Source organism: Halichoerus grypus, chromosome 9 (genome assembly GCF_964656455.1).
Source record: "Halichoerus grypus chromosome 9, mHalGry1.hap1.1, whole genome shotgun sequence".
NCBI lineage: Eukaryota > Metazoa > Chordata > Mammalia > Carnivora > Phocidae > Halichoerus > Halichoerus grypus.
The window spans coordinates 144,817,041-144,844,591 of record NC_135720.1 but is presented as its reverse complement, the minus strand read 5'-3'; the positions used below and the strand labels follow the sequence as shown (position 1 = coordinate 144,844,591).

Below are 27,551 nucleotides of genomic sequence, written 5' to 3'. Positions count from 1 at the left end.
GATTGCAGCCTCTGCCACTAATAATAGTTGGTTACAACATCCATATCAGTTCTAACAGTAAATATTTTGATGTGATTCATGCCTGATTAACAGTTTCCAAGGTCTGAAATATCCGGAGTGGGTATTGGCTTATCTATTTCTATGTTCTTACCCTTTTTGCAGTAGAAAGTGGGGGAGGGGAAGCCATATGAGGTTCAGGCAGATATGAGTCTTTGGAAGTGAGTCTTATGAAGGAAGTCTTATGTTAGCTGGATTTTGAGATGGTAGAAATAAATATTGAAGTCAAATGATTAGTCTAAGTTATAAACAGCAGAAAACAAATCTGGTTATTTTTAAAAGGTTAATCTATTGAACAATACTGGGGTGTGCAGAGTGCAAAGAGGGAAGGGTATCCGTGTCTATCTACTTGTAATTTCTGGAGGTACTATCATGTTGCCACAAAGCCAGAGTAGGAGACAGTATGGGAGCTGCAGCCAGAGGGATGAGGAGGTAGAGGGGTCATCAGAGCTTGAGGGGATTATCATGACTGTCAGTCTGTAAACAGACAACACCATGCTTGACCACAAGCTAGTGGACAGTGGCAGGGAGCAGAGGAGGAAAAAGAAGCAACAAATACAGAGATTGAGCCAGAGATGTGTTCAGGAGTAGCTGTCTTGGTATTCCTAGTCATTACTGAAGGGTATATAGAAATGAGAACGAAGAGTTGAGGAAGAAATGGCCCCAGGAAATTGGTGGATACAACAGGCCATAGTTCTTCACGTAATTAACTCCTACATCACAATCTGGCATCAGGGCTCCTGATTGCCAGCATATAGAGTACCTGCCTGTGCCCCAGCAACAAGGGAGATTGGGAAAGTGTTTTCAGCTTCTGCCATAAGAGGTGGTCTCATCAGGGCTCAGATAGCTTAGCATTCTCAAAACATGGGAGCAGATGCTAGTTAACTAAGAGGAAGCTCCCACACTTCAACTCCTAGGTTTGGGAGATGTGGGGAAATCTGCTTTGATAGTTCAGCTGTATAAGAATGTTGTGTTGAAAAATATGACCAAACAATACAAGAATCCTATATCCTGTGTCTGTATCCATCAATACAAGCAAGATGCAACAGAATGCCAACAATGTACATTGAAATCCTCCACATAACAGAGATAAACCCATTTGGAACCACAATTATTCTGTATGATAAGTGGCTAAGGACTGTAACCTGTATATTCTATTACATGTTTTTTGTCTGTGTTTAACAACTTACAGGACCCAAGGGAACAGATGTTATGAGTTAAGGATACAGAGAATGTTCCAATGATTTTGGTTAGAAATAAAAGTGAACCAAAATATGAGTAATTACTAAAGAACAGGGTCAGAAGCTAGCAAGACAATGGTGAAACTGCTCTTCTTTTTAAAATTATTTTATTAAAATTTAAGTATACTTTAATATGCAGTTTTATACTAGGTTTAGATGTACAATATAATGATTCAACAATTCTATACATTTCTGACTGCTTATCACAATAAGTAAGAGTCACCGTCGTCACCAAACAACATTATCACAATATTATTGGATGCATTCCTTATGCTGTACTTTTCATGCCCATGACTTATTAATTTTATAACTGGAAGTTTGCACATCTTCATCATCTTTATCCATTTCCCCCACCCCCTCCACATCCTCTCTGGCAACCATCAGTTTGTTCAATATATTTAAGAGTCTGGGTTGTTTTTTTTTGTGTGTCTTTTTGTTTATTCATCTGTTTTGTTTCTTAAATTCAACACAGGGGTGAAATCATATGGTATTTGTCTTTCTCTGACTTGTTTCACTTAACATTATATCCTTTAGGTCTATCCATGTTGTTGCAAATGGCAAGATTTTATTTTATTTTTTTTTATGGCCAAATAGTCTTCCATTGTGTGTGTGTATCTCACATCTTCTTTGTTCATTCATGTACTGATGGACATTTGGGCTGCTTCCATATATTGGCTATTGTAAATAATGCTGCTATAAACATAGGGGTGCATAGGTCTTCTCAAATTAGTGTTTTTGTTTTCTTTGGGTAAATACCTGGTAGTGGAATTACTGGATCATATGGTAATTCTATTTCTAATTTTTTGAGGAAACTCCATACTGTTTTCCATAGTGGCTGCACTAGTTTGCATTCCACCAACTGTGCATTGAGTGTTCCTTTTTTACCCACATCCTCACCAACCCATTATTTCTCGTGTTTTTTGTTTTAGCCATTCTGATAGATATATAGTGATATCTCATTGTGGTTTTAATTTGCACTCCCTGATCATCAGTAATGTTGACCATTTTTTCATGGGAAAATGTTGATTTAGGTCCTCTGCCCATTTTTATTATTTGGGTTTGTGTGTGTGTGTTGAGTTGTATAAATTCTTTGTATTTTGGGTATTAACCCCTTATTGGGTATGTCATTTGCAAATATCTTCTCCCATTCCCTAGGTTGTCTTTTTGTTTTGCTGATGGATTCCTTTGCTGTGCAAAGATTTTTAATTTCATGTAGTCCCAATAGTTTAATTTTGCTTTTGTTTCCCTTGCCTCAGGAGACATATCTAGAAAAATGTTATGGCAGATGTCAGAGACATTACTGCCTGTGCTCTCTCCTAGGAATTTTATGGTTTCAGGTCTCTTATTTAGGTCTTTAAAACATTCTGAGTTTATTGTTGTGTATGGTGTCAGAAAGTGGTCCACTTTCATTCTTTTACATGTAGCTTTGCTTGTCCAGTTTTCCCAACACAATTTGTTGAAGAGAACTTTTTCCATTGTATATGCTTGCCTCCTTTGTCGTAGATCAATTGACCAGAAAAGTGTGGATTTATTTCTGGAAACTATATTTTGTTTCATTGATTTATGTGTCTATCTTTGTGCTCAAACTGCTTCTCTTTAGGATATTTTTTCCATTCAAAGGTTAATGCTAATGAGATACTTATTAGACAGATAAACAGAAAAAACACTAGCAAGAGAAAAAGGAGCCTAGAAAAGACATTGTGTCTCAGCAGATCTGGGCCAGAACACAGGGCGCAGCACCTTCCTAGGATTCCTAGGAGCATCACCTGTCCTTAGGGCTTGGTAACTGGAGAGACTCCCAGCATGGTCCACCACGGATCCACTGCAGCCCCGCAAAGCCCACGGACTGGGTGGAATGCAGGGCCGTCACCGCACCCCACTCAATGAGAGCTACTGGGCAGCCTGGCGGCTGGGGAAGCCTTTGGAGACAGAGCCCGGCTTAGACTGGCCTCTTTGCGCGGGACACAGGCCCTCCACTGCTGTGGGGGCCGGACCCACAGCCGACTGCTGCTTTGTGCATGACCCCCGAACCCCCATCCTCCTCTTGCAGGAAGGCTGAATAGGAGTGGACACTGTCAAGCTGCGGGCCTGTACGTGGGGGGGGGGGGGGGGGGGGGAGGGGCCCAGCCTCTGGGTAGCAGTGCCCTTGGGGACCACACTGAGGGTGACACAGAGCTATGGTGGGTGCCATGCAGATGTGAAGGAAACCAAGGAGCATCTACAACAAAATGGAGAGAATGGGGAGAATCTGGTGCCTACCTGTGCGCGTCAATTGGACTTTTGTTCAAAGCAACAATTCCCAACTTCTTCCTTCTTTTCCATAAAACAAAATTCCTTCCCTGTGCTTGTTGGGTTGGCTGAGGGCTTCATCATAGCTTGCTTGTCCTGAATTGCTGTTCTCTGTTATTCCCAAACTCGTTTTTGGGGGGCAAAGCAACGGAGTTTTATTTTTAAGGTTAGCAGTATTCTGTTGAAGCAGGGGTTTTTGTTTGGATTTTTGGTTAAGAATGTGACTTCCGGGAAAGTTCATTCTGTTGAGAATCCGAGCGGTGCGGGCAGCGCGCCGCTGTCCGTCCTCCCGCGCGATGCCCCGGGCACGGCTGCTAGCTCACACGCAGTTGTCCCGACGTCCGGGCGATGGCTGGGGACACGGCTCAACGCGGGGGTGTGCGGTCCTTCCGAGGCCGGGCGGGCCCCACGGAGCCCCGGCAGGGCGTCACAGGCCGTCGCGGCCGCCCCGGCTCCGCCTGGAGGACTTCCTTTCTCCCCGGGGGCTGCACTCCCACGACCCGGCGCCCCTGGGGCGCTCCGGGACGGGTGGTGGCCGCGGTGCATGGGAGCGTGGGCCCCACGGTCGTCCTGAGCACTGCGCGGGGGGGGGGGGGGGGGAACGCGACCGCCCCTCCCCCCAGCCCGGCCCGACACTCCCCGGGGAAGCGCCCTGCACAGGCAGCACCCGCAGCCCACGCACGAACACCACACGTCACGGGCCCCAAACAAGTGCCATCCCCCCGGTTCCTGCGGCCGCGCCACAAACCACGCCCGGGACCCGCGACGGCCTGCCTGCCGGGTCCGGTCCGGCCGGGCCCAGCCGCCGGAGAGGGCCTGCCTGGGGGTCCCGAACCCGTCGCCCCTGCGCGCCGTGCCGCCTGCGCCCCCGCGCCGCCCCTCGTTCCTCTGTCAGTCCTCGGCCCTCACCGCCCAACCAGGCTCCCTCCCTCCATCTGGAGTCCCATCCAGCATTCGGGGCCTCTCCGTGGGCCCACGGCTGTTCCCGTCGGCACTCGCGAGTGTCCGTCAACACTCGGTCCTTCAGCCCTCCTAGGCCCTCTCGGTAGACACTCGGCGCGCCTCGCCGCCACTCGGCCCGGTCCGTCAACCCTCGACAGTGCACTCGTCCTCCCTCGGCCCTCCCCGCCGCCACTCGGCCCGCTCCGTCAATCCTCGACACTACATATATCCTCCCTCGGCCGTCCCCGTCACCACTCGGCCCGCTCCGTCAATCCTCGACACTACATATATCCTCCCTCGGCCGTCCCCGTCACCACTCGGCCCGCTCCGTCAATCCTCGACACTACATATATCCTCCCTCGGCCGTCCCCGTCACCACTCGGCCTGCTCCGTCAATCCTCGACACTACATATATCCTCCCTCGGCCGTCCCCGTCACCACTCGGCCCGCTCCGTCAATCCTCGACACTACATATATCCTCCCTCGGCCGTCCCCGTCACCACTCGGCCCGCTCCGTCAATCCTCGACACTACATATATCCTCCCTCGGCCGTCCCCGTCACCACTCGGCCCGCTCCGTCAATCCTCGACACTACATATATCCTCCCTCGGCCGTCCCCGTCACCACTCGGCCTGCTCCGTCAATCCTCGACACGGCACACGTCCTCCCTCGGCCCGCCCCGCCCCCACTCGGCCCTCTCCGTGGATCCACCGCTGTTCCCGCCAGCACTCCCTGGTGTCCGTTAACACTGTCTCCTTCAGCCCTCGTAGGCCCTCTCGGTAGACACTCGGCGCGCCTCGCCGCCACTCGGCCCGGTCCGTCAATCCTCGACAGTGCACTTGTCCTCCCTCGGCCCTCCCCGCCGCCACTCGGCCCGGTCCGTCAACCCTCGACAGTGCACTCGTCCTCCCTCGGACCTCCCCGTACCACTCGGGCCGCTCCGTCAATCCTCGACACTACATATATCCTCCCTCGGCCCTCCCCGTCACCATTCGGCCCGGTCCGTCAATCCTCGACATGGCACATACCCTCCCTCAGCCCTCCCCGTCACGACTCGGCCCTCCCCGTCACCATTCGGTCCGTTCCGTCAATCCTCGACACTGCACACGTCCTCCCTCGGCCTCTCCTCCACCACTCGGCTCTCCCCGTCACAATTCGGCCCTGTCCGTCAATCCTCGACACGGCACATATCCTCTCTCGGCCCTCTCCGTCACCATTCGGCCGGCTCCGTCAATCCTTGGCACTGCACACGTCCTCCCTCGGCCCTCTCCTCCACCGCTCGGCTCTCCCCGTCGTCATTCGGCCCTGTCCGTCAATCCTCCACACGGCACATATCCTCCTTCGGCCCTCCCCGTCATGACTCGGCCCTCCCCGTCACCATTCGGCCGGCTCCGTCAATCCTTGGCACTGCAGACGTCCTCCCTCGGCCCTCTCCGCCAACTGTCGCTACTTTCCGACTGTCTGGGCTCTTGGCCTCGATCCAAGGATCTATGGCCCCAATACCTGGAGAGGGCGGGATCCGCTTGTATATGATGCGCCTCAGGAAGCCCCAGCATAGTCTCGGGGTTAGGCACCCGTGGTCGGGGTGCGGGTGTGCGGAGCTGGGAGGGAGGGCTAGGGGCTCGTAAGGGGGTCAGGGTCAGGGGTTAGGGGTCAGAGGATCCGGGTTGGAGGCCTCGGGTGAGCTGAGTGTTACAGCGTGAAGACTAGGACCCGGCTCAGGGTCAGGGGTCGGATTTAGGGTCAGGATAGGGTGAAGCTGGGATTCGGGGTTAAGGGTTGGGTTTAAGCAGGGGCCAGCAGCACCCTTCCCCGGGGAGGCTGCCCAGCCCTGCACTCTCCGCCGGGGCTGACTTGGATTGGAGAGGGGCGGTGACCCGAGCATCGTCGCCCTTCTGCTGGCAGAGCCCAGGACCCGGGTGGGCGTGCGGACAGCGGTCCTGTGTGACCCCGGGCGAGTCCCCTCCATCCCGAAGAACTCCGATGGGCGCGGAGGAAGGGGGCGAGGCAATGATGCTTAAAGCCAACCCTTTCAGAAGCTCCCTGTGGTGGGGGTCAGAGAGGGAGCTCCCTGTGTTCCCCTCTAGGATTCTGATGGATCCCTGCCTCACATGGGGGTCTTTCATCCGTTCTGAGTCTATCTTTGTGTGGTGTTAGAGAATGGTCCAGTTTCATTCTTCTGCATGTGGCTGTCCAGTGTTCCCAGCACCATTTATTGAAGAGACTGTCTTTTGACCATAGAGTTGAGAATCCATTTCTGGAGTCTCTGTTCTGCTCCATTGATCTATGTGTCTCTTTTTGTGCCAAGACCATGCTGTTTTGGTGATCACAGCTTTGTAATATAGCTTGAAATCAGGCAACGTGATGCCTCCAGCTTTGTTTTTCTTTTTCAACATTCCCTTGATGATTCGGGGTCTTTTGTGGTTCCATACAAATTTTAGGATTGTTTGTTCCAGCTCTTTGGAAAATGTCATTGGTATTTTAATAGGGATGGCATTGAAGGTATAGATTGCTCTGGGCAGCATAGACATTTTAACAATGTTTATTCTTCCGATCCATGAGCATGGAATGTTTCTCCATCTCTTTGTGTCTTCCTCCATTTCTTTCATAAGTGTTCTGTAGTTTTTAGACTATAGATCCTTTACCTCTTTGGTTTATTCCGAGGTATCTTATGGTTTTGGTGCTATTGTAAATGGAATAGATTCCTTAATTTCCCTTTCTACAGTTACATTGTTAGTGTATAGAAAAGCAACTGATTTCTGTGCATTGAGTTTGTATCCTGCCACATTACTGAATTGCTGTATGAGTTCTAGTAATTTGGGGGTGGAGTCTTCTGGGTTTTCCACATAAAGGATCATGTCATCTGCAAAGAGAGTGTTTCACTTCTTCTTTGCCAATTTGAATGCCTTTTATTTCTTTTTGTTGTCTGATTGCTGAGGCTAGGACTTCTGGTACTATGTTGAACAATAGTGGAGAGTGGGCATCTCTGTCGTGTTCCTGACCCTAAGGGAAAAGCTCTCATTTTTTCCCCATTGAGGATGATATTCGCTGTGGGCTTTTCATAGATGGCTTTTAAGTTATTGAGGTATGTTCCCTCTATCCCTATATTTTCAAGAGTTTTTATTTTTTTAAAGATTTTATTTATTTATTTGACAGAGAGAGACACAGCGAGAGAGGGAACACAAGCAGGGGGAGTGGGAGAGAGAGAAGCAGGCTTCCCGCAGAGCAGGGAGCCCACTGTGGGGCTTGATCCCAGGACCCTGGGATCATGACCTGAGCCGAAGGCAGACGCTTAACGACTGAGCCACCCAGGCGCCCCTTCAAGAGTTTTAATCAGGAAAGGATGCTGTATGTTGTCAAATGCTTGTTCTGCATCAATTTAGAAGATCATATGGTTCTTTTCTTTTATTAATGTGCTCTATCATGTTGATTGATTTGTGAATTTTGAACCACCCTTGCGTCCCAGGAATAAATCCTACCTGGTAATGATCGATAATCCTTTTAATGTATTGTTGGATCCTATTGGCTAGGATCTTGTTGAGTATTTTGGCATCCATGTTCATCAGGGATATTGGTCTGTAATTCTCCTTTTTGATGGGATATTTGTCTGGTTTTGGGATCAGGGTAATGCTGGCCTCATAGAATGAGTTTGGAAGTTTTCCTTCCATTTCTATTTTTGAAACAGTTTCAGTAGAATAGGTATTATTTCTTCTTTAAATGTTTGGTAGAATTCCCCTGGGAAGCCATCTGGCCCTGGACTCTTGTTTTTTGGGAGGTTTTTGATTACTGTTTCAATTTCCTTACTGGTATTGGTCTATTCCAGTCTTGGTAGTTTATAAGTTTCCAGGAAGGCATCCATTTCTTCCACGTTGCTTAATTTGTTGGCATATAGTTACTGGTAATAATTTCTAATAATTGTTTCTATTCCCTTGGTGTTAGTCATGATTTCTCCCCTTTCATTCATGATTTTATTAATTTGGGTCCTTTCTCTTTTCTTTTGGATAAGTCTGGCCAGTGGTTTATCGATCTTATTAATTCTTTCAAAGAACCAGCTTCTAGTTTCCTTGATCTGTTCTACTGTTTTTCTGGTTTCTATTTCATTGATTTCTGTTCTATCTTTATTATTTCTCTTCTCCTGTTTGGTTTAGGTTTTGTTTGCTGTTCTTTCTCCAGCTTCTTTAGGTGTAAGGTTAGTTTGTGCATTTGGGATTTTCTACTTTTTTGAGAGAGGCTTGGATGGCTGTGTATTCCCCCCTTAGGACCGCCTTTGCAGTATCCCATAGGTTTTGGACTGATGTGTTTTCATTCTCATTGGTTTCCATGAATTGTTTAAGTTCTTCTTTAATTTCCTGGTTGACACAATCATTCTTTAACAGGGTGCTCTCTAACTTCCAGGTGTTTGAGTTCATTTCCAAATTTCTTCTTGTGGTTGAGCTCCAGTTTCACATCATTGTGGTCTGAAAATATGCAGGGAATAATCTCAATATTTTGGTATGGATTGAGACCTGATTTGTGACTCAGTATGTCATCTATTCTGCGGAGAAAGTTCCATGTTCACTTGAGAAGAATGAGTATTCTGTTGTTTGAGGGTGGAATGTTCTATATATATCTACAAAGTCATCTGGTCCAATGTATCATTCAAAGCTCTTGTTTCTTTGTTGATCTGCTTATGTCCATTGCTGAGAGTGGAGTGTTGAGGTCTCCTACTATAAATGTATTATTATTAGTTTTTTTAAAACTTTTATTTATTTATTTGACAGAGAGAGAGAGCACAGGCAGGGGGAGTGGCAGGCAGAGGGAGAAGCAGGCTCTCCACAGAGCAGGGAGCCTGATGTGGGACTCGATCCCAGTACCCCGGGATCATGACGTGAGCCGAAGGCAGTTGCTTAACGAACTGAGCCATGCAGGCGCCCTAAGTGTATTATTTTCAATATGATTTTTAATTTTGGGTAGCAGTTGGCTTATGTAGTTTGCTGCTCCCATGTTGGGGACATAGATTTTTCTTGTTGGATAGACCCTTTAAGTATGACATAGTGTCCCTCTACATCTCTTACTACAGTCTTTGGTTTAAAATCTAATTTGTCTGATATGAGAATTGCTACCCCCACTTTCTTTTGAGGTCCTTTGGCATTATAAATGGTTCTCCATCCCCTCACTTTCTATCTGGAGGTGGCTTTAGGTTCAAAATGAGTCTCTTGTAGACAGCATATGGTTGGGTCCTGTCTTTGTATCCAATCTGCAACCCTGTGCCGTTTCATGGGAGCATTTAGGCCATTCATGTTGAGGGTAACTATTAAAACATATGAATTTAGTGCCATTAAATTGCCTGTACAGTCCCTGTTTCTATAGATTGTAAATTTCTGGTCTATGTTACTCTTGGGGATCTTTCTTCTTTTATAGAACCCCCCTTAATATTTTTTCAGGGCTGGCTTGGTGGTCACATATTCTTTCAGTTTCTGCTGGTCCTGGAAGCTCTTCTGAATGACAGCCTTGCTGGATAAAGTATTCTTGGCTGCATGTTCTTCTCATTTAGTACCCTGAATATGTCTTGCCAGCCCTTTCTGGCTTGCCAGGTCTCTGTGGACAGGTCTGACGTTATTCTGTTGTTCCTTCCTCTGTACGTAAGTAATCTCTTCCCCCTACCTGCTCTCAGGCTAGCTTCCTTGGCTCTAAGATTTGCAAGTTTTACTATTATATGCCGGGCTATTGGTCTGTTTTTATTGATCTTGGGAGGGGTCCTCTCTGCCTCTTGGACACGAGTGCTTGTTTCCTTCTCCATATTAGGGAAGTTCCTGGCTATGATTTGCTCAAATATACCTTCTAGTCCTCTCTCTCTCTCCACCCCCTCAGGGATCCCAATAATTCTGACATTGGAATGTTTCATGGTGTCATTGGTCTCTCTAAGTCTGATTTCATGGGCTTCTAGCTGTTTATCCCTATCCTTCTCAGCTTCCTTCCTTTCTATCAGCTTATCTTCTAGATCACTAATTCATTCTTCTGCATCTTTTACCCTGGCTGTTAAGAGTATCCAGTTAGACTGCATCTTATTCATAGCATTTTTAAGTTTGGCCTGATTAGATCTCATTTCTGTCCTCAGAGATTTTATGTTGTCACTAATGGTATTCGCAAGCCCAGCTATTGACTTCATAATTGCTCTCCTGAAGTCTATCTCTGACATCTTGCTTATATCCATATCCATTAAGTCTGCAGGTGAGGCCATTGTCTCTGGTTCTTTGTTGGGAGTTCCTCCTCCTAGTCACTCTGTTGAGGCATGGTTGAGGGAATGTACAGAGTCTAAAATATCAACCGCGACCCAAGCAAGATGCACCCTAGGAAAATCCAGAGTGCTCGGAAGCCACCACCAAAAGACAAAGCCAAAATGAAACACAAGAATAAATTTTATAAAATTTTAAAAATTTTAGAAAAAAATTAAAAATTTTTAAAAAGGGGGTGAGGGGATGGGGGGGCTATAATCTCTCAGTGTGGACAAAGTAGTGTGTTTCAGTTCTTACTGGGTGTATTTTGTTCTGTTTGTTAGAGGACACTACTTCCCAAATTTACAGGGAAAGTAAAACTGGTATATATATAAAGGTAATATTGAATAGGGAAAAAAGGACTACATTGAAGCATATATCTATAAAAAAATATAGGTGTGAAAAAGTACAAGTTAAAAAGCTACTATGAAATATGATATATTAAACATCTAGTTGAAATGAGAAAAAGGTAAAAAGAGAAAACAGAAGAAGCATAAGAGAAAGAATAAAAAGAAAAAGAGAGTTGTGTCTGAAAAATAAACAAGCCGTGAAGCAATGACTGGAGCTCAATACACTATTTTCCCCTGATTTTGGGATTTTACAGTTTTATGGGACCCTCGGGTTGTTGTCCTCTTGTTCTTCCAGCCTGTCTTCAGGGGGAGGGGTCTGCGTGCAGTTTCTCAGGCAGCCCTGCTTGGGCAGAGTTGCCCTGCCCCCTGTGGGTGGGGGGCTGGGCTCCGTGTAAACCGGTTTTTTGAGCTTTTGTTCTCTGGCAGCTTTCTGAGCCTCTTCCGAGGGTCAGAGCAAAAATGGCTGCACCCAAACCTCTGTTCCAGAGCAGAGAAATCGCAGTCTGATCGCTTCACTGAACCCTCCAGAACACCAGTCTCCATTTCTGTTTGCGGCATTGAAAACCACAGCCTCCCGTGGTGTGTGCCCCACAGCAACCCTCTCAGAGGTCCACCCAGGGAGACCCAGGGGCCGAGTGTGTCCCTGCCCTCTGTGCTTCTGGAACCGGGAGTGGCTGCGGGCCTGAGCACCCGCAGCTCTGGGTCTTGCCTGAGCGCTGCTCTAAAGCCCTTTCCCTGCCAGTACCGCTGTACGAGTTTTTACCCTCCGGTGTTGTATCACTTTCCAGGAGCCGGTGGCGGCTCCCTCCCCCTTCTGTTTATCTTGTGTTTATCTTCCAATATCTGCGGGCAGATTCATGACTCCACCCTTCCTACCTTGCGATAGGCAGTGCTTTTCTGCTTGTAGGGATTCAGATCTCTATTCTTACATCTTAGGCTGATTTCCTGGGTGTTCAGAATGCTTTGGTAGATATCCAGCTAAATTCAGGGGACCCGTTGAAACAGGGTCCCCTACCCTCTGCCATCTTGCCCCAGTGAATGTGTTCTTTTCAAATACTATCAGGATGGAGGATGAGAAGCAGTTTGCATCTACACGGTGTGTGTACGACTGTACGTTTATGTTACTATATCATAACTCTGGCATCATAACATGGTCCAAAGGGACGTGGACAGCGTGTGCTGGTATCTACATGGTGTGTGTACGACTGTACGTTTGTGTTACTGTATCATAACTCTGGCATCATAACATGGTCCAAAGGGACGTGGACAGCATGTGCTGGTATCTACACGGTGTGTGTACGACTGTACGTTTATGTCACTGTATCATAACTCTGGCATCATAACATGGTCCAAAGGGACGTGGACAGCGTGTGCTGGCATCTACATGGTGTGTGTACGACTGTACGTTTGTGTTACTGTATCATAACTCTGGCATCATAACATGGTCCAAAGGGACGTGGACAGCGTGTGCTGGTATCTACACGGTGTGTGCACGACTGTACATTTATGTTACTATATCATAACTCTGGCATCATAACATGGTCCAAAGGGACATGGACAGCGTGTGCTGGTATCTACATGGTGTGTGTACGACTGTACGTTTATGTCACTATATCATAACTCTGGCATCATAACATGGTCCAAAGGGACGTGGACAGCGTGTGCTGGTATCTACATGGTGTGTGTACGACTGTACATTAATGTCACTATATCATAACTCTGGCATCATAACATGGTCCAAAGGGACGTGGACAGCGTGTGCTGGTATCTACACGGTGTGTGTACAACTGTACATTAATGTCACTATATCATAACTCTGGCATCATAACATGGTCCAAAGGGACGTGGACAGCGTGTGCTGGTATCTACATGGTGTGTGCACAACTGTACGTTTATGTTACTGTATCATCACTCTGGCATCATAACATGGTCCAAAGGGACGTGGACAGCGTGTGCTGGTATCTACACGGTATGTGTACGACTGTACGTTTGTGTCACTATATCATAACTCTGGCATCATAACATGGTCCAAAGGGACGTGGACAGCGTGTGCTGGTATCTACATGGTGTGTGTACGACTGTACGTTTATGTTACTATATCATAACTCTGGCATCATAACATGGTCCAAAGGGACGTGGACAGCGTGTGCTGGTATCTACACGGTATGTGTACGACTGTACGTTTGTGTCACTATATCATAACTCTGGCATCATAACATGGTCCAAAGGGATGTGGACAGCGTGTGCTGGTATCTACACGGTGTGTGTACGACTGTACGTTTATGTTACTGTATCATAACTCTGGCATCATAACATGGTCCAAAGGGACGTGGACAGCGTGTGCTGGTATCTACACAATGTGTGTACGACTGTACGTTTATGTTACTGTATCATAACTCTGGCATCATAACATGGTCCAAAGGGACGTGGACAGCGTGTGCTGGTACTACAGGCAGAAAAGTGTGGTCTGTCCTATTTGCTGATTTCTGTAGAGGAAATATTTCTACCACACCCAATTTTAAGCTGCCAGTGTGACTTTACTGAAAATGCAGATTTGGAGAGCTGTACATGGTAACACACCCCCACGCAGTATATCATAGTATTTTTTTTTAATCATACAGACACAATAGATGTCAATAAGCACAGTTTAGCATAAAATATAGCTCTTCCCGTAAGCAGCCTGAGGTGATCTCTGAAAATATTTCACTATTCACTTGACCCAGGTAACCCTACAAAATCATGCCAATCAAGAGGTCGAATCTTTGTGTTCACTTTAGGAACACATCTGAAACTGCCCTGGCCATCAAGAATACGCATATCTGGAAAGCCACCAAGTATCTGAAGGATGTCACATTGCAAAAGCAGCGTGCACCACTCCCTGGCTACAATGGTGGAGTTGGGAGGTGTGCCCTGGCCAAACAGTGGGGCTGGACACAGGGCTGGTGGCCCAAAAAGAGTGCTGAATTTTACTGCACATGCTTAAAAATGCAGAGAGTAATGCTCAGCTTAAGGGTTTAGATGTAGATTCTCTGGTCATTGAGCACATCCAGGTGAACAAAACCCCCAAGATGCGACACAGAACTTACCGCGTTCATGGTCAGATTCACCCACACGTGAGCTCTCCCTGCCACATTGAGATGATCCTTACTGAAAAAGAGCAGATTGTTCCTGAACCGGAAGGGGAGGTTGCACAGAAGAAAAAGATATCCCAGAAGAAACTGACGAAACAAAAATTTATGGCCTAGGAGTAAATTATTCATAAAATAAATGCAAATAGAAGTAAAAAAATCATAGAATATGGTAAAATAACTAAGAAATGATCAGTTTTAAATATTATCTCTGCTTTTAATATAACTTATGTTTATAATGACTTATTTTTTTTTTTAAGATTTTATTTGACAGCGAGAGACCTAGTGAGAGACAGAACACAAGCAGGGGGAGTGGGAGAGGGAGAAGCAGGCTTCCCGCTGAGCAGGGAGCCCGATGCGGGGCTCAATCCCAGGACCCCGGGATCATGACCTGAGCCGAAGGCAGATGCTTAACGACTGAGCCACCCAGGCGCCCCTATAATGACTTATTTTTAATAATGACTGTTTTAACAACTGGTTTGCAAAATGCCTGAAAATCTAACAGCTCTCATGAGACAATATGAGGCAGCTCCAGCAGCCCCTGGACATGGGCCTTCTGGACATTCCACAAAACCTCACTCGGTTCCATCATATTGATGACATATAATTATTCGAGCAGGATGAGCCAGAATTGGTGAATATGTTGGTGGTATTGGTACAACAAATGTACTCCCAAGAGTGGGAGAGAAACCCTATGAAGATTCAAGGCCCTCCACATCCCTGAAGTTTCTAGAGGGCCAGTGGTCTGGAGCATGCCAGGTCATCCCTGTAAAGTAAAGGACAGATTATTCCTTGTCATATTTAACACAGTTAATGGTAACACCACTAATGCCTGGTCATCCTTTTATTCTAGAGGCAACATGTTTACATTTATGAGACCATTTCCAGTGATTGGCTGGAGCCCAGAACAGAACAGGGCTCCGTAGTAGCTCCACCACATCCAACAGACCCTCCGGCTGTAGAGGTCACCGTGGTGGGAAAAGATTCAGAGTGGTGTTCCTGCTGGTAAGCCCCCAAAGGAGAGTCACAACACAAACCCCTGGGTTCCTGATCAAGCCATGCTATCTACTGCAAAGAAGCGTATCCTATTAGGGGATAGCTCCTGCCTCGCTACTGGGCTTTAGTAGAGACAGGGCTCCTGACATGGGACATCAAATGTCCATGGGGTTATCGGGAACTGCCCATCATGAGCTGGGTTCTATCAAACCAGTCAAGGGATAAGGTCAGGAGTTACAGCTTTAATTACCGTAAGATAGAAATACTATGTCCCAGATCAAGAATGAGCAGAACCGAGTGCTGCACAAGGCCTATGAGCAAGTGGTTCAGCTCTCCACGCCATCCACATTCTTGCTTCTACCTCTCCCTTTACTCACACCGGTGGCTGCACTGGGGGCGTTCCAAGTTATCTACTGCTGCATAACCAATTGTCCCCAAAATTGGTGACTTAAGCCAACAACTATTTAATGGTAGCTCATAATGTTGTGAGCCAGACACAGGGAAAGTTTGGCTGGTGTTTCTTTTGTTCCATGTAGCATCAGATGGGATCACTTGGAGGGGTGCAACCGGTAAATGGACTGCTCTAGAGCATCAAAGAAAGCTTTATTCCTATGCTTAGTACCTTGGTTTGTTCAATCATAAGTCTCGGTTCTTCTGGATTGCTTTCCATCCACCTGTTCTCTTAGGACCTCTCCACATGGTGCCTCAGACATGGTAGTCAAACTTCTTACATGGTGACTCAGGGCTGTAAGAGACCAGGGTGGGACAGCCAGTTCTCATAACACAGTCATAGCCAAACCTAGACTCGAGAGGAATGGAAATGGACTCCCTTGATGGGAGGATTGTCCTAGAGTTTGTAACTACCTTTAATCTGCCTTGGAGGGAGGTGTGCCTTATGACACAATGACGGAATGAAAAGAAACTGACCTTGGTTCATGATGGATCCACTCAATGCATAGATGAGAGCAGAGCACGAGTGCTGATGACCATTTGGACCGTAACCATGTAGGCTGTATCCTAAGAATAGCAGAGTTCCAAGGAGCATGGCCCTGAGTGTTTTTTTGGGGGAGAACTACCATACTGACTCTGAATCGTCTACCTATGGGTTTTGACGTGGAGTGAAATATACTGCTGGCCTTGTAAAGCCATGTATTTTCACGTTTGTTAATGGTAGCACAGCCTAATCCTGAGTGAAACCGCCAACTTACAGAAGAAAGTACTAAGCTTCAGGGAGGGTAAATAATTTGCATGGGAAGTAGAAGAGTCAGACTGGTTCGGTCCTGGGTGGTCCCGGCCGTATGCCATCCTGCACCTCCCAGTGTGTTGGTTCAGCCAGCTTTCACACACTGCCATCAGACTTAGCTATGAAACCTAAAAATGGATGTGCCAGACTAAACAACCCAAATACCTTTCAGCGTACAGAAACAGATAAATCTCATAGAACACTTGGAGCAGTGAAAATGGGTAGATTATACTTGTGAGCAACAGTATGGACAAATATGCCAGAAATCTGCTGAGTGAAGGAAACAAGATCAAGGAGACTATATAAAGCATAGTACTCTTCATAAATCGTAAAAGCAACCAAGGCAATTCAGTGAGGAAAAGATAGTCTTTTTGAAAATTGTCCTGGGACAATCAGATACACATGTGTGTGCACACACACACACACAAGTATTTTCATCTGGACCTCCTTACCTCACACCATACACAAATACTAATTCAAAAGGGATCACAGACCTAGCTGCTAACCTATAAAAATTCTAGAAGAAACTTTAAAAATGGATATTCTCCTCAAATTGCTCTCTGTATACAATATCTACCAAAAAAGGAGGACTTTTTTTTTTTAAAGACATTAACAAGCTAATCTTAAAACTTATATGGGAATATAAAGGACTGAAAGTAGCCAAAAGAAATTTGTTAAAAAAAAAAAAAAAGAGAGATGGAGAAGTTATATACTCTGATTTCCAAACTTATTATAAAACTTGAGGATTAAAGACTGTACTAGTGACATAAGGACAGACATATAAATCAATGGAACATAATGGAAAAACCCAGAAATAAAGACTTGTATTTATAAGTATTTTCAGATTGTCCTTTGAGAGTGCATGAGTTTTTTTCCCCAATCATGAATAAAGGAAAAGTCACAGTAGGTTTTTGACTGAGTTTGGCTTACATCTCTGAAGCGATAATCTAGATGTCAAAGCAGTTCTACAAACTCTTTCCTGGGCACCATTAAAGAGACAGGAGAGAGGCCTCTTCTCCAGGAAGGCTTCAGCGGGGCAGTGACCAGCCCAAGACTGCCCATCAGTGAGGTAGTCACACCGGGAGGTTTGTGTGCATCTGAGACATTTGTTTTATGACCTGGTGAGATCAGCATGACCTTTTACCTTGGCTGGTGCCCTGAATTTGTCGAAGGGCAAATGGAAAGAGATCTTTCTGCCTCTGAAAACATTTATTGTGACACAGAGGGAAAAAAAAAGTCAGATTGACAGTGTGCTAGGAAGCACGGAGGAGGTCAGGTCCTAGGGGAAATCTTAGCTGTGACTCAGCAGAAGGGCACGGGGACAGCCCTTGCCCTGCCCCTTGGCATGGAAGGGAACTACACAGAGGAAGGGAGGAGGGAAAAGAGAGAGGTCAATGTCTAGGTTTGTTATTCTGATTCCTTGCAAGGACAGTGTTTCTCAGAATCCAGATCCTGTCTGGGTGGGGAATCCCCTGAATTAGTTATTCCGGGAAAGTCCCAGGCGGGCCCTTGAAGTAGCTGCATGCTGGAAATCCCCTATGGCTGAGGAGAGTGTGACAGTGGCACCTTAACCCTGCCAGTCCTGGGAGCGCTGCCCTTCTCCCCAGGCTCTGTCTGCTGCACTCACGGCTCTTTGCTGGCGGCTGCCCAGTGGTCTAGGCAGGGACTCCCACCCAGGGATGCTCCTACCAACTATGGGCCCGGAGCTCTCCTTGCTCATTCCTCACAAGGCTCCTTGCAGGCTCTGATTTCCTTTGTCTGTCTGTACCCCTTCCCTGATGTGTACCCTTCAGATGATGCAAAGTATGCATGCCATGCCCTCCCCCTTTCCCTTCCACTGGGGGGAGATTAGTAGACGGACAGCAGTAGAGATTTGCATTTGAAGACTTGCTCACAGCTACTACTAATGTGACTGTGGGTGAGTCCACTGCTTGCTTCTCAGTGGAGATGCTAATATTTACCTCATTAGAAAGCTAGAGCAGTTCATCAGGTGCCTTTTACTAATATCTTGTGCAGTTCCTGAAATATGATGAGTACTCATCAAATGTTATTTTCCATTTTTTGTTATTCACTTACCGATTCATTTATTTTTTTTTAGTTCATTCATGCATTTGGTAAAAGTTACGTATTTACTGTACCAGACAGCATGCCCGGGAAGTGCTGGAGACCCAAGTTAATCAAGACACAATCATGACCCCCCCAGATCTCCACTGTTTCATGGGGGTGAATAGACAAGTAAGCAGATGATCTTCCTGCTGGAGAAACTTGCCCTGAGGGGCTTGTGGAAGGCGAATGATTGGACAGAGGATGGGCACATGAGTCAGACTAGGACAGGAGTTAGGGAAGGCTTCCTGGAGGAGGCACAGCTTACATCTTGTATCTGTATAAATCCCTGACACTGTGGGTAGAGTTGGAAGGACACACATGCTCTTTGACCTGGTGGCAGAGAGCTGTATGTCCAGGCATATGCAGGGAACTAGGAATCGTGCACAGAAGCTGCTAGACTTGCAGATCTGCAGCTCTGGTCTGGGCTGGGGGTACAGCTCTGACAGACACCATTCCTGAGAAATGTGGTTCCTGGGCTCTCCCTGCAGGAGCTTCTCTCGAGATTCCCTGCTCCCCTGAGAAAGGAGACCTCTGCCCCAAGATGGTGTAGGCTGCCCAGGCAGGAAAGGCAAAAAGGGGAAGGACGAGAAGAATGATTTAATGCTAAGCAGCTTTAGACACCTCCTCTCTGCTTCCCTTTCTAGAAATGAGGCAAAGGTCTAAGACGGTAATGGGCACAGGTGAAATGTGGAAGTGAGGAGCCTTGTGAGGCTTTCCCTTCTCTTCTTCCTGCTGTGGGCTCGCTCCCTGCTACCTTCCACCTGATCAGACCTTTTCTGCACGGTTACTGGTGATGTTTCAGAATCCGCAGATCCTATTGGACACTGGATGCAGGGCTGCACCTGCAGATCCAAGATCACAATCTTGGTTTCTGCACACAGGGCATGATAGGAACCCAGAGAGGCATCTGAAGGGAGACTGGCAGGGCCCACTGTCTCCAGTCTGTTCCATCAGGCACTCTTCCCCCTTCATACCCATCCTATGTGCTTGAAAAGTATGTCTACCCCACAAAATACATTTAAATAATAATTTTCCAAGTTTATGGCTATCTAATAAGAGCTTCAAATAGAAGAACCTGATTTATGTTGAGTTTTTTTTTTGAAATACTGGATTGGTTCTGGGATCCCATTACTCTATATAGGCACTTCTATAAACCCAAGTTCTCCAGGATGGAAAGTCCTGCAGTAAAATGGGATCATTTGACACCTATTAGTGCTGAAGGTACAGTAAATGGCCACTAAGAACACAGCAAAAAAGATGATAATGACATTTTTATGGGATTTTTACTTTGAAAAAATTGGGAGTACCTTTCATAAAGGCTGTTTTGAGAATGTGTTTTGTGGCACCGTCCTGAGAGTTTGGGAGAGGGCAGTGATTCCTTTGGAGTGTTAGGAGGATCAGAGCAGCCAAGTAAACTCGCTGAGGGCACACAGCTTGTGCCCTCCCTTTTTTGTCCGGATCCAAACCTCCAGAGCCAAGGAGGAAGGAGCATCACGGGTGTGTGTGCGAGGACCGGGAGTAGGGAGTGCCCAGGAGTCAAGGTGGGAAGCAGAGTCACCGTGGTGTGAGAGCCGATGTGTGCTGTTCTGCTGCACGAAGGTGGGCTTAGCACTTGATTGTTGGGCTAGGATTGTTCTAAGTACTAGATTTGGTTTGCAGGTTCTGTGACAGGATAGGGACAGTGCTAGAGAGCTCAAGACCCGGGAATGTAAGGTCCATTTCACAAGCTGTTTTCTGAATTCCCTCCAATCATCTCATGTTCAGACCGGAAAACAAACATCTAAGGACTTGAACAGACTTGCACAACTTAAGGTAGCAAGTGGCACCCCGGGACTTGAACTCCCGTCTCCTCTCACAGCAGCCTGTGTATCCTGTGTGATCTCCAGTCATGCCTCCCACTCTGCCGGGCTGGTGTGAACTGTCTGCTCACGGTCACATCACTCCTCATGGACTCCTACATCCTCTCCTGGATCTCCCACTCTGCCGGGCTGGTGTGAACAGTCTGCTCATGGTCACATCACTCCTCATGGACTCCTACATCCTCTCCTGGGCCTCCCACTCTGCCGGGCTGGTGTGAACAGGCTGTTCACAGTCACATCACTCCTCACGTACTCCTACATCCTCTCCTGGGCCCCCCACTCTGCCGGGCTGGTGTGAACAGGCTGTTCACGGTCACATCACTCCTCACGGACTCCTACATCCTCTCCTGGACCTCCCACTCTGCCGGGCTGGTGTGAACAGTCTGCTCATGGTCACATCACACCTCACGGACTCCTACATCTCTCGTGGACCTTCCACTCTGCTGGGCTGGTGTGAACAGGCTGTTCACGGTCACATCACTCCTCACGTACTCCTACATCCTCTCCTGGGCCCCCCACTCTGCCGGGCTGGTGTGAACAGGCTGTTCACGGTCACATCACTCCTCACGGACTCCTACATCCTCTCCTGGACCTCCTAATCTGCCCGGCTGGTGTGAACAGGCTGCTCATGGTCACATCACTCCTCACAGACGCCTACATCCTCTCCTGGGCACCCTTGCTCTCAGGAAGGCCCCTGAGTGATGGCATGGGGCACGTTCTTGAAAGCAGCAAGAGATGACCATCAGACAGTAAAGGTCTTGAAGTGGGTGAGGGCCCAGGGCCCCAGGCTGGGCAGTCATAAGTCAGGACTGGGAGTGGTGGATTGTTAACTGGGGAAGTTCTGAACAGAGGAATGTGTTTGATCAGAGAGTATTCTTTGTTTATTGACTCTGCCCTAGTGAAAGTGAAAGAAAATTCATGATATCATGTAAAAAAGGGCACAGGCACAGTGGTTCAGGCAGGGGATTTCCAACTCAGCTCTTATATAAGCCGGATGCACGTCCTTTTCCTCAGCCTCCTATGTCTGCTCCCTTGATTGCAAACATGGCATCCAGTGCTTCCTGCCTCTGTGTAAGTTGGGGCTTGAAAGTGGGGATGGGGAGAGAAAAAGCACCTCCAAGGGATGGGGAGTGAGTCTATGAGGGATGTGGGGGCAGAGTGGCTGGGAAGGCATCCTGCAGGGGATGAGACAGGCTCTGATAGCTACCGAAGCGGAAGGAAGATTCTGCGAATAGAAGCAGCTCATTTGGCTCCTGAATGCTCTTGTGTGTCAGACCCAACTGGCCACTGTTAGGGGAGGATGGTGGGAAGTGGGAGTGGGCTTCGTAATCACAGGGCTGGATTTGAAACTATGGGAATATTGTCTGGAGCCCTTTTTCCTTCTTCTGATTAGAGGTCCCTTGGCTCTTCAACTTCCTTCTCCTCCCAAAAGAGAGGCACACAAAACCCATTTACTCTAAGCTGTTAATGATCTGATACATGAGCCTATAAAGAGTATGGGCACTATAGATGGGCTGGCATCAAAGTGGTCCTTAGCATGGAGGGGCATCGGTCCAGTGAGGAAATGTCTGTGATGTCCAACTGGGAAGATGGTTTTGAATGGAGCATGAGGGAAGTCCTCCCAGGCTTTCCAGTGACAACACGGAGGTGAGCTTGCCCAGCTTCAGACTATGGAAGGAAAACTTAGATCTGGCCCTACCTTCTGTGAGTGAGGCCCTGGTCTAGCAACAGGAGGAGATCATATTCTGCAATAGGTAGATGTAAAAACACAGGAAGTCCGGGGAACAAGTCACACTGAACACAGTGTCACTGTAATGTGTGAGTTATGACAAGGCCACGGGACATTAAGAAAGAAACCAGGAGTACAGAGAATATGTGTCCTGGCCAGGGTTTCCTTCTAAAGTAGTCATGGAGAGCAGTGTGTGAGCATCCCATGAGGCTGACAAGTCTTGGGAATTCTCTTTAGGAGTTGTTTTTAGTGTCTGGTATATAATTTGGGATGCTTTGTAATTGTATTTAGTTTTTGACATTTGACAAACTTTATCCAGATAGGAGGCAGGCAAATAACGTGGGAAATCACTAATGACATTGGGATGAATGAGAGGTATGGTTGTAAAGCAATAAGACTGATTTTCCTGTGTTATAAGCTTGAAATTCCCAAAGAGAAGTTCCAAGAAAGGGAGGGACACAACTTTTGTAAAGGAGCTGGAGGACCAGGCAGGCAGGGAGGGTGGGGCTGGGCAAGGAGGGGACAGTGGTGTAAAAGATGGCAGGCATTCCAGGCACCTTGATTTGAGGTCTCTTGGCCTTCATTGTCCAGGTGAAGGTCTATTCTGAAGAAGGGACATCAATGACCTTCACTGCTAACGTGAGTGACAGAGTGAAGAAGATCAATGAACACGTCCGGGCTAAGACCAAGGTTCCCGTGCAAGACCAGGTCCTTTTGATGGGCTCCAAGACTCTAAAGCCCCAAAGGAAGCTGTCATCTTACGGCATTGACAAGGAGACGACCATCCACCTCACTCTAAAGGTGGTGAAGCCCAGTGATGAGGAGCTGCCCTTGTTTCTGGTGGAGTCACGTGATCAGGGGCAGCGGCACCTCCTCCAGGTGCGAAGGTCCAGCTCAGTGGCCCAGGTGAAACAGATGATAGAGACCAAGACCGCTATCATGCCTGAGAAACAGATTGTGACTTGCAACGGCAAGAGGCTGGAAGATGGGAAGACCATGGCAGATTATGGCATCAGAGGGGGCAATTTACTCTTCCTGACAGCCCACTGCATTGGGGGGTGAGCCTGCCAGGAATGGGTGATATTAGGAGCAAAAGAGCTTACTGTTAGCTCTTAATCCACCCACATCCTTTGATGATTTCCCCAAATTAACGAGAAAGATAAATAGAGAAAATTAGGGGTGAAGTGGGGAGGAAGACTGCAGAGAACTTTCTAACTCCATGATTTTTTGATCTAACGTAATTGATTAGGTGGCTGGATTGTGTATATTACTGAAAACAGAAAATAACATTTTAAGGCACAGGAGAGAGAGCATCAAAGCCAGCTTGCAATTTAATCCTCTCCTGGTTCCCTCTGATTTTTAGAAAAATTCCTATTTCTTCTTCTGTCCAACAAGATAGCAAGTTTTACATTGGGATCCATGTTCCCCTAATTTCTGTGTTTACACCGATATATTTCATCTGTAATGTCACTCAATATGTTGAATCAAATTGAATTTCTGCTTATAGAGAACAGTGAAATGATTTATATTAAAGTGAGTTAATTTCTCTGGTATGATTATAATCTAATTAACAAAGACTTTAGAAATTCAACTAAACTACCTTCTCGGTCCTTATTTAAAGTTGTTTGGTATGAAATGAATCCTGGCACGGTGTGCCATCTTATTCTCTATGCCCCACACTGAATTCAACTGTTCTTATTTCTGGGGATGATGGTGGGCTTGGAAAGATACCCTCCCTCGGGACTCAGAGATTTTGTTCTCCAGTGGGGGCTCCTTGGGGGAGGTGTGGTTGTTGAGCAGTCTCTGTCCTGCCTGCGTTAGGGTCTAGCAGGTCTTCTCTAGGGGTGGGGGCATCATTTGGGTGGGGGCTTTGGGTTGGTCTCTGGTTGACTCCCAAGGCTCTGCCCGGGTTCTGGCTGACAGAGCTCTTTCCTGTCTGCCTCCTGCACCCCTGGTGTCTGCTCCTCTCTGGGGAACTTGGGTCCCTTCCTCCATCTTCCTCCCCTTACTCACTCGTCTGTCTCACTGTCCCTCTTGGGTCTCATGACTGGTCAGGAACACATTTCCCTCACCATCTAAGACATGTCTAGTCCCTTCTGTTCTTAACCACCTTGTGCAGAGGAGATCCCTAGCTTAACCCAACCAGCACAAGCCCCACTTAGGGGAGTTCCTTGTTACACTTTGGGGTCCAGTGCTCTTGGTGGCACTAGCGACCTGGCTAGGTGGGCATTAGGTTGGACTGATTTCCTGAGATGAGCAACTGTGGCTCCTTTTTTTTGGATGGGGTCTGCTGCAGGGTAGAGTCCATGATTTCTCTGTTAATTTGGGGGACTCCTGAAGCTAGACACCATGGGGTCTTCATGATGTGTGCCATCAGACTGGGAGAGAGTGAACGTTAACTGTCCTGTCATACATGATCTTACCAGCATATGGACTCTTCAGGAGTGGTCACAGTACCCCCTGAGGATGGGGAAGGTCCTCTCTAAATCATGCCTTCTCTCTTCATCAGCTTAAGAGAAAGCCCGAAGGCCACTTCCCCCTCCCTGAACCTGTACATAGGGAGGGTAGAGGGATTTGCCCTCAAGCACAGGAACATTTCCTGAGCAGAGGGTGGGACCTCCCCAGTGACCTTGGACTCCCTGAGGACAAATCTTGCAGATTCTCACACGGAAATGGGCAGGCTAAGGCTAACTGCCTTCCCAATGGGCACTCCCCTCCGTGGGCCCTGGGCTAACACTTTCTTCCCTACCCCCCCCCCCCCCCCCGCACTCACCGTCCAGCCTGCCCTCTCCGCAGACTCCCCAGGAGCTTCCTGGCTGCCCCCTTCACTTCCTCATTCCTGACGGTGTAGATGAGCGGGTTGGGGGCCGGGGTGACCACGGTGTAGAAGAGGAAACGAGCCTGCCCCGCCCCTGGTCGGAGCGGCGCGTGGGCTGCAGGCAGGTGTCGCTGGCCGAGCCATAGGAGAGGCAGACGGCGGTCAGGTGGGGCCCACACGTGCCCACCGCTGTCCTGAGGCCGCCCGGGACCGCAGGCCCCAGATGGCGCGGGCCACGGCGCCACACGAGGCCAGGATGACGGCGGAGGGCAGCGCCGGTGGCCCAGGAAGCAGTGCGTGGATGAGGGTCGAGCTGCCCGCCAGGGTCAGGAGGGAGCAGAGCAGGACGCGGGCGAAGAGGACGGGCTGCAGCGCGGGCCGGTCGGAGAAACCCGGCGGGAGGAAGCGCTCCTCGGCGCTGTGGTCGGCCTGCGGGAGGAAACTCCGAGTGTCTGCAAGGACGCAGACGGAAGGGTGACTTCACCCCTGCAAGCGAAGGGGAGCCCGGGAGCCCGGGGCGTGGGGGCGGGGAACGGGATGGAGCGAGGGGCGCACGGGAGCGAGGGGGCGGGATGGGAGCGCACCGCGCTGTCTCATTACAGACCTGAGCCCTGACTTTGGGAAGCCAGCACTACCTTAGGATAGCTTAGCTGAGGTATTTAGCAGGCTCTTTGGGGGAGAAAGAAGCTCCACTTTGTAGAAGAACAAACTTAGATTCGGAAAGGGGAGATTGCCCAAGGTCACAGCTAGTGAGTGGCCCTGTGCGACTTGTGGTCAGGCTTGTTTCCTTTCCAAATCAGTGCCTTTTCGGCTGCTTCCCGGGTTCTGAGGGTCCTCCTGGGGGCCAGAGTAGAAATCTGATCTTCCTCCCATAGAACAGTCCTTCAGATATTTGAAGACAGATTTCCCCCTGAGCTTCCCTCCCCTTCTTCTAAAGTGTGTGGTGCCTAAGAATAAGTGTAATACCCTAGGCTTGGTAGAACCAACACTTGGTAGCTTAGAACTATATCACCTTCTTTGTTTCAGGGGCTCTACTTCTGTGAATACAACCATTAGCTGAATACTGAGTGTCAATCTGTGGGGAATCTCTCTTCTAGGTGCCACCAATGTCCATGCCCCTCCTGCTTCTCCCTAGTGTGATGGTCATGATCTACGGGCCTTGAAACCCACAGTCATCTGGCAGAACACCAAGCTAGAAGCCAGGAGCCCTGGGTCCCACCTAGCATAACTGCCTTTGGCCAGGTGGATTATTTGATATGGAGAAGTAACTGCATTTCCCTTTGCCTCTGTGTTTCCATGTGTAAAAGGAGTCGTCTGAACTAGATAACCTCCTGGGCTCCTGGATTATCCCCCAGCTCTCATTGCAAAAAGAATATTTGTCATTTGAATGAAAAGGGGACCCGACACAGAAGCCTTTTACCCTGGAAGAGTGATGCTGAGTCACATTTCCTAATGGTACAGAAACCATATGGTTGATGTGATGACTAAATATTACAGCGAAATCTTGGTACTTCACCTTTCCTGGCAGGTATCAGGAAACAGATAAACTTCATATTCACTATTCTGAGTTTAAAAATCATAACCCCCCGGGTGCCTGGGTGGCTCAGTCGTTAAGCGTCTGCCTTCGGCTCAGGTCACGATCCCGGGGTCCTGGGATTGAGCCCCACATCGGTCTCCCTGCTTAGTGGGAAGCCTGCTTCTCCCTCTCCTGCTCCCCCTGCTTGTGTTCCCTCTCTCGCTGTGTCTCTCTCTGTCAAATAAATAAAATCTTTAAAAAAAAATAAAAATCATAATCCCTTATTTTTTTATTTTTCAGGAAAATCTCTTTTCCCCCCAGAGAACATCATGCTTATATGGTTCAGCTTATGCTCCCTGCATATTCAATTTTATTTTTGTTTACATGTAAGTTTTGCTTTTTTTGCAATTTTGGGATTTAATGACTTCTAAGTATCTCATTAGCATTTCCCTTTCTACGGTTACATTGTTAGTGTATAGAAAAGCAACTGATTTCTGTGCATTGAGTTTGTATCCTGCCACATTACTGAATTGCTGTATGAGCTCTAGTAATTTGGGGGTGGAGTCTTCTGGGTTTTCCACATAAAGGATCATGTCATCTGCAAAGAGAGTGTTTCACTTCTTCTTTGCCAATTTGAATGCCTTTTATTTCTTTTTGTTGTCTGATTGCTGAGGCTAGGACTTCTGGTACTATGTTGAACAATAGTGGAGAGTGGGCATCTCTGTCGTGTTCCTGACCCTAAGGGAAAAGCTCTCATTTTTTCCCCATTGAGGATGATATTCGCTGTGGGCTTTTCATAGATGGCTTTTAAGTTATTGAGGTATGTTCCCTCTATCCCTATATTTTCAAGAGTTTTTTTTTTTTTTTAAAGATTTTATTTATTTATTTGACAGAGAGAGACACAGCGAGAGAGGGAACACAAGCAGGGGGAGTGGGAGAGGGAGAAGCAGGCTTCCCGCGGAGCAGGGAGCCCACTGTGGGGCTTGACCCCAGGACCCCGGGATCATGACCTGAGCCGAAGGC

General features: G+C 47.7%; 1 protein-coding gene and 1 long non-coding RNA gene across 3 annotated transcripts; one reads left to right on the top strand and one right to left on the bottom strand.

Moving 5' to 3' along the window:
- Positions 1-13,683: 13,683 nt before the first annotated feature.
- LOC118547710 (uncharacterized) lies at positions 13,684-26,245 on the bottom strand. 2 transcript variants are annotated; one of them, XR_013441510.1, is made up of 3 exons: positions 24,968-26,245; positions 15,880-16,002; positions 13,684-14,280 (listed from the first exon to the last, which is right to left on the bottom strand). It is a non-coding gene; the product is annotated as an uncharacterized LOC118547710 (long non-coding RNA). The 2 variants fall into 2 exon arrangements; XR_004923232.2 differs by lacking the exon at positions 13,684-14,280 and adding an exon at positions 14,967-15,027.
- Positions 21,399-23,790, top strand: UBD (ubiquitin like modifier D). The gene is made up of 2 exons (XM_036111293.2): positions 21,399-21,536; positions 22,786-23,790. The coding sequence occupies exons 1-2, from the start codon at positions 21,486-21,488 to the stop codon at positions 23,254-23,256; spliced, it is 522 nt and encodes a 173-aa protein (XP_035967186.2). The 5' UTR covers positions 21,399-21,485; the 3' UTR covers positions 23,257-23,790.
- Positions 26,246-27,551: the final 1,306 nt, after the last annotated feature.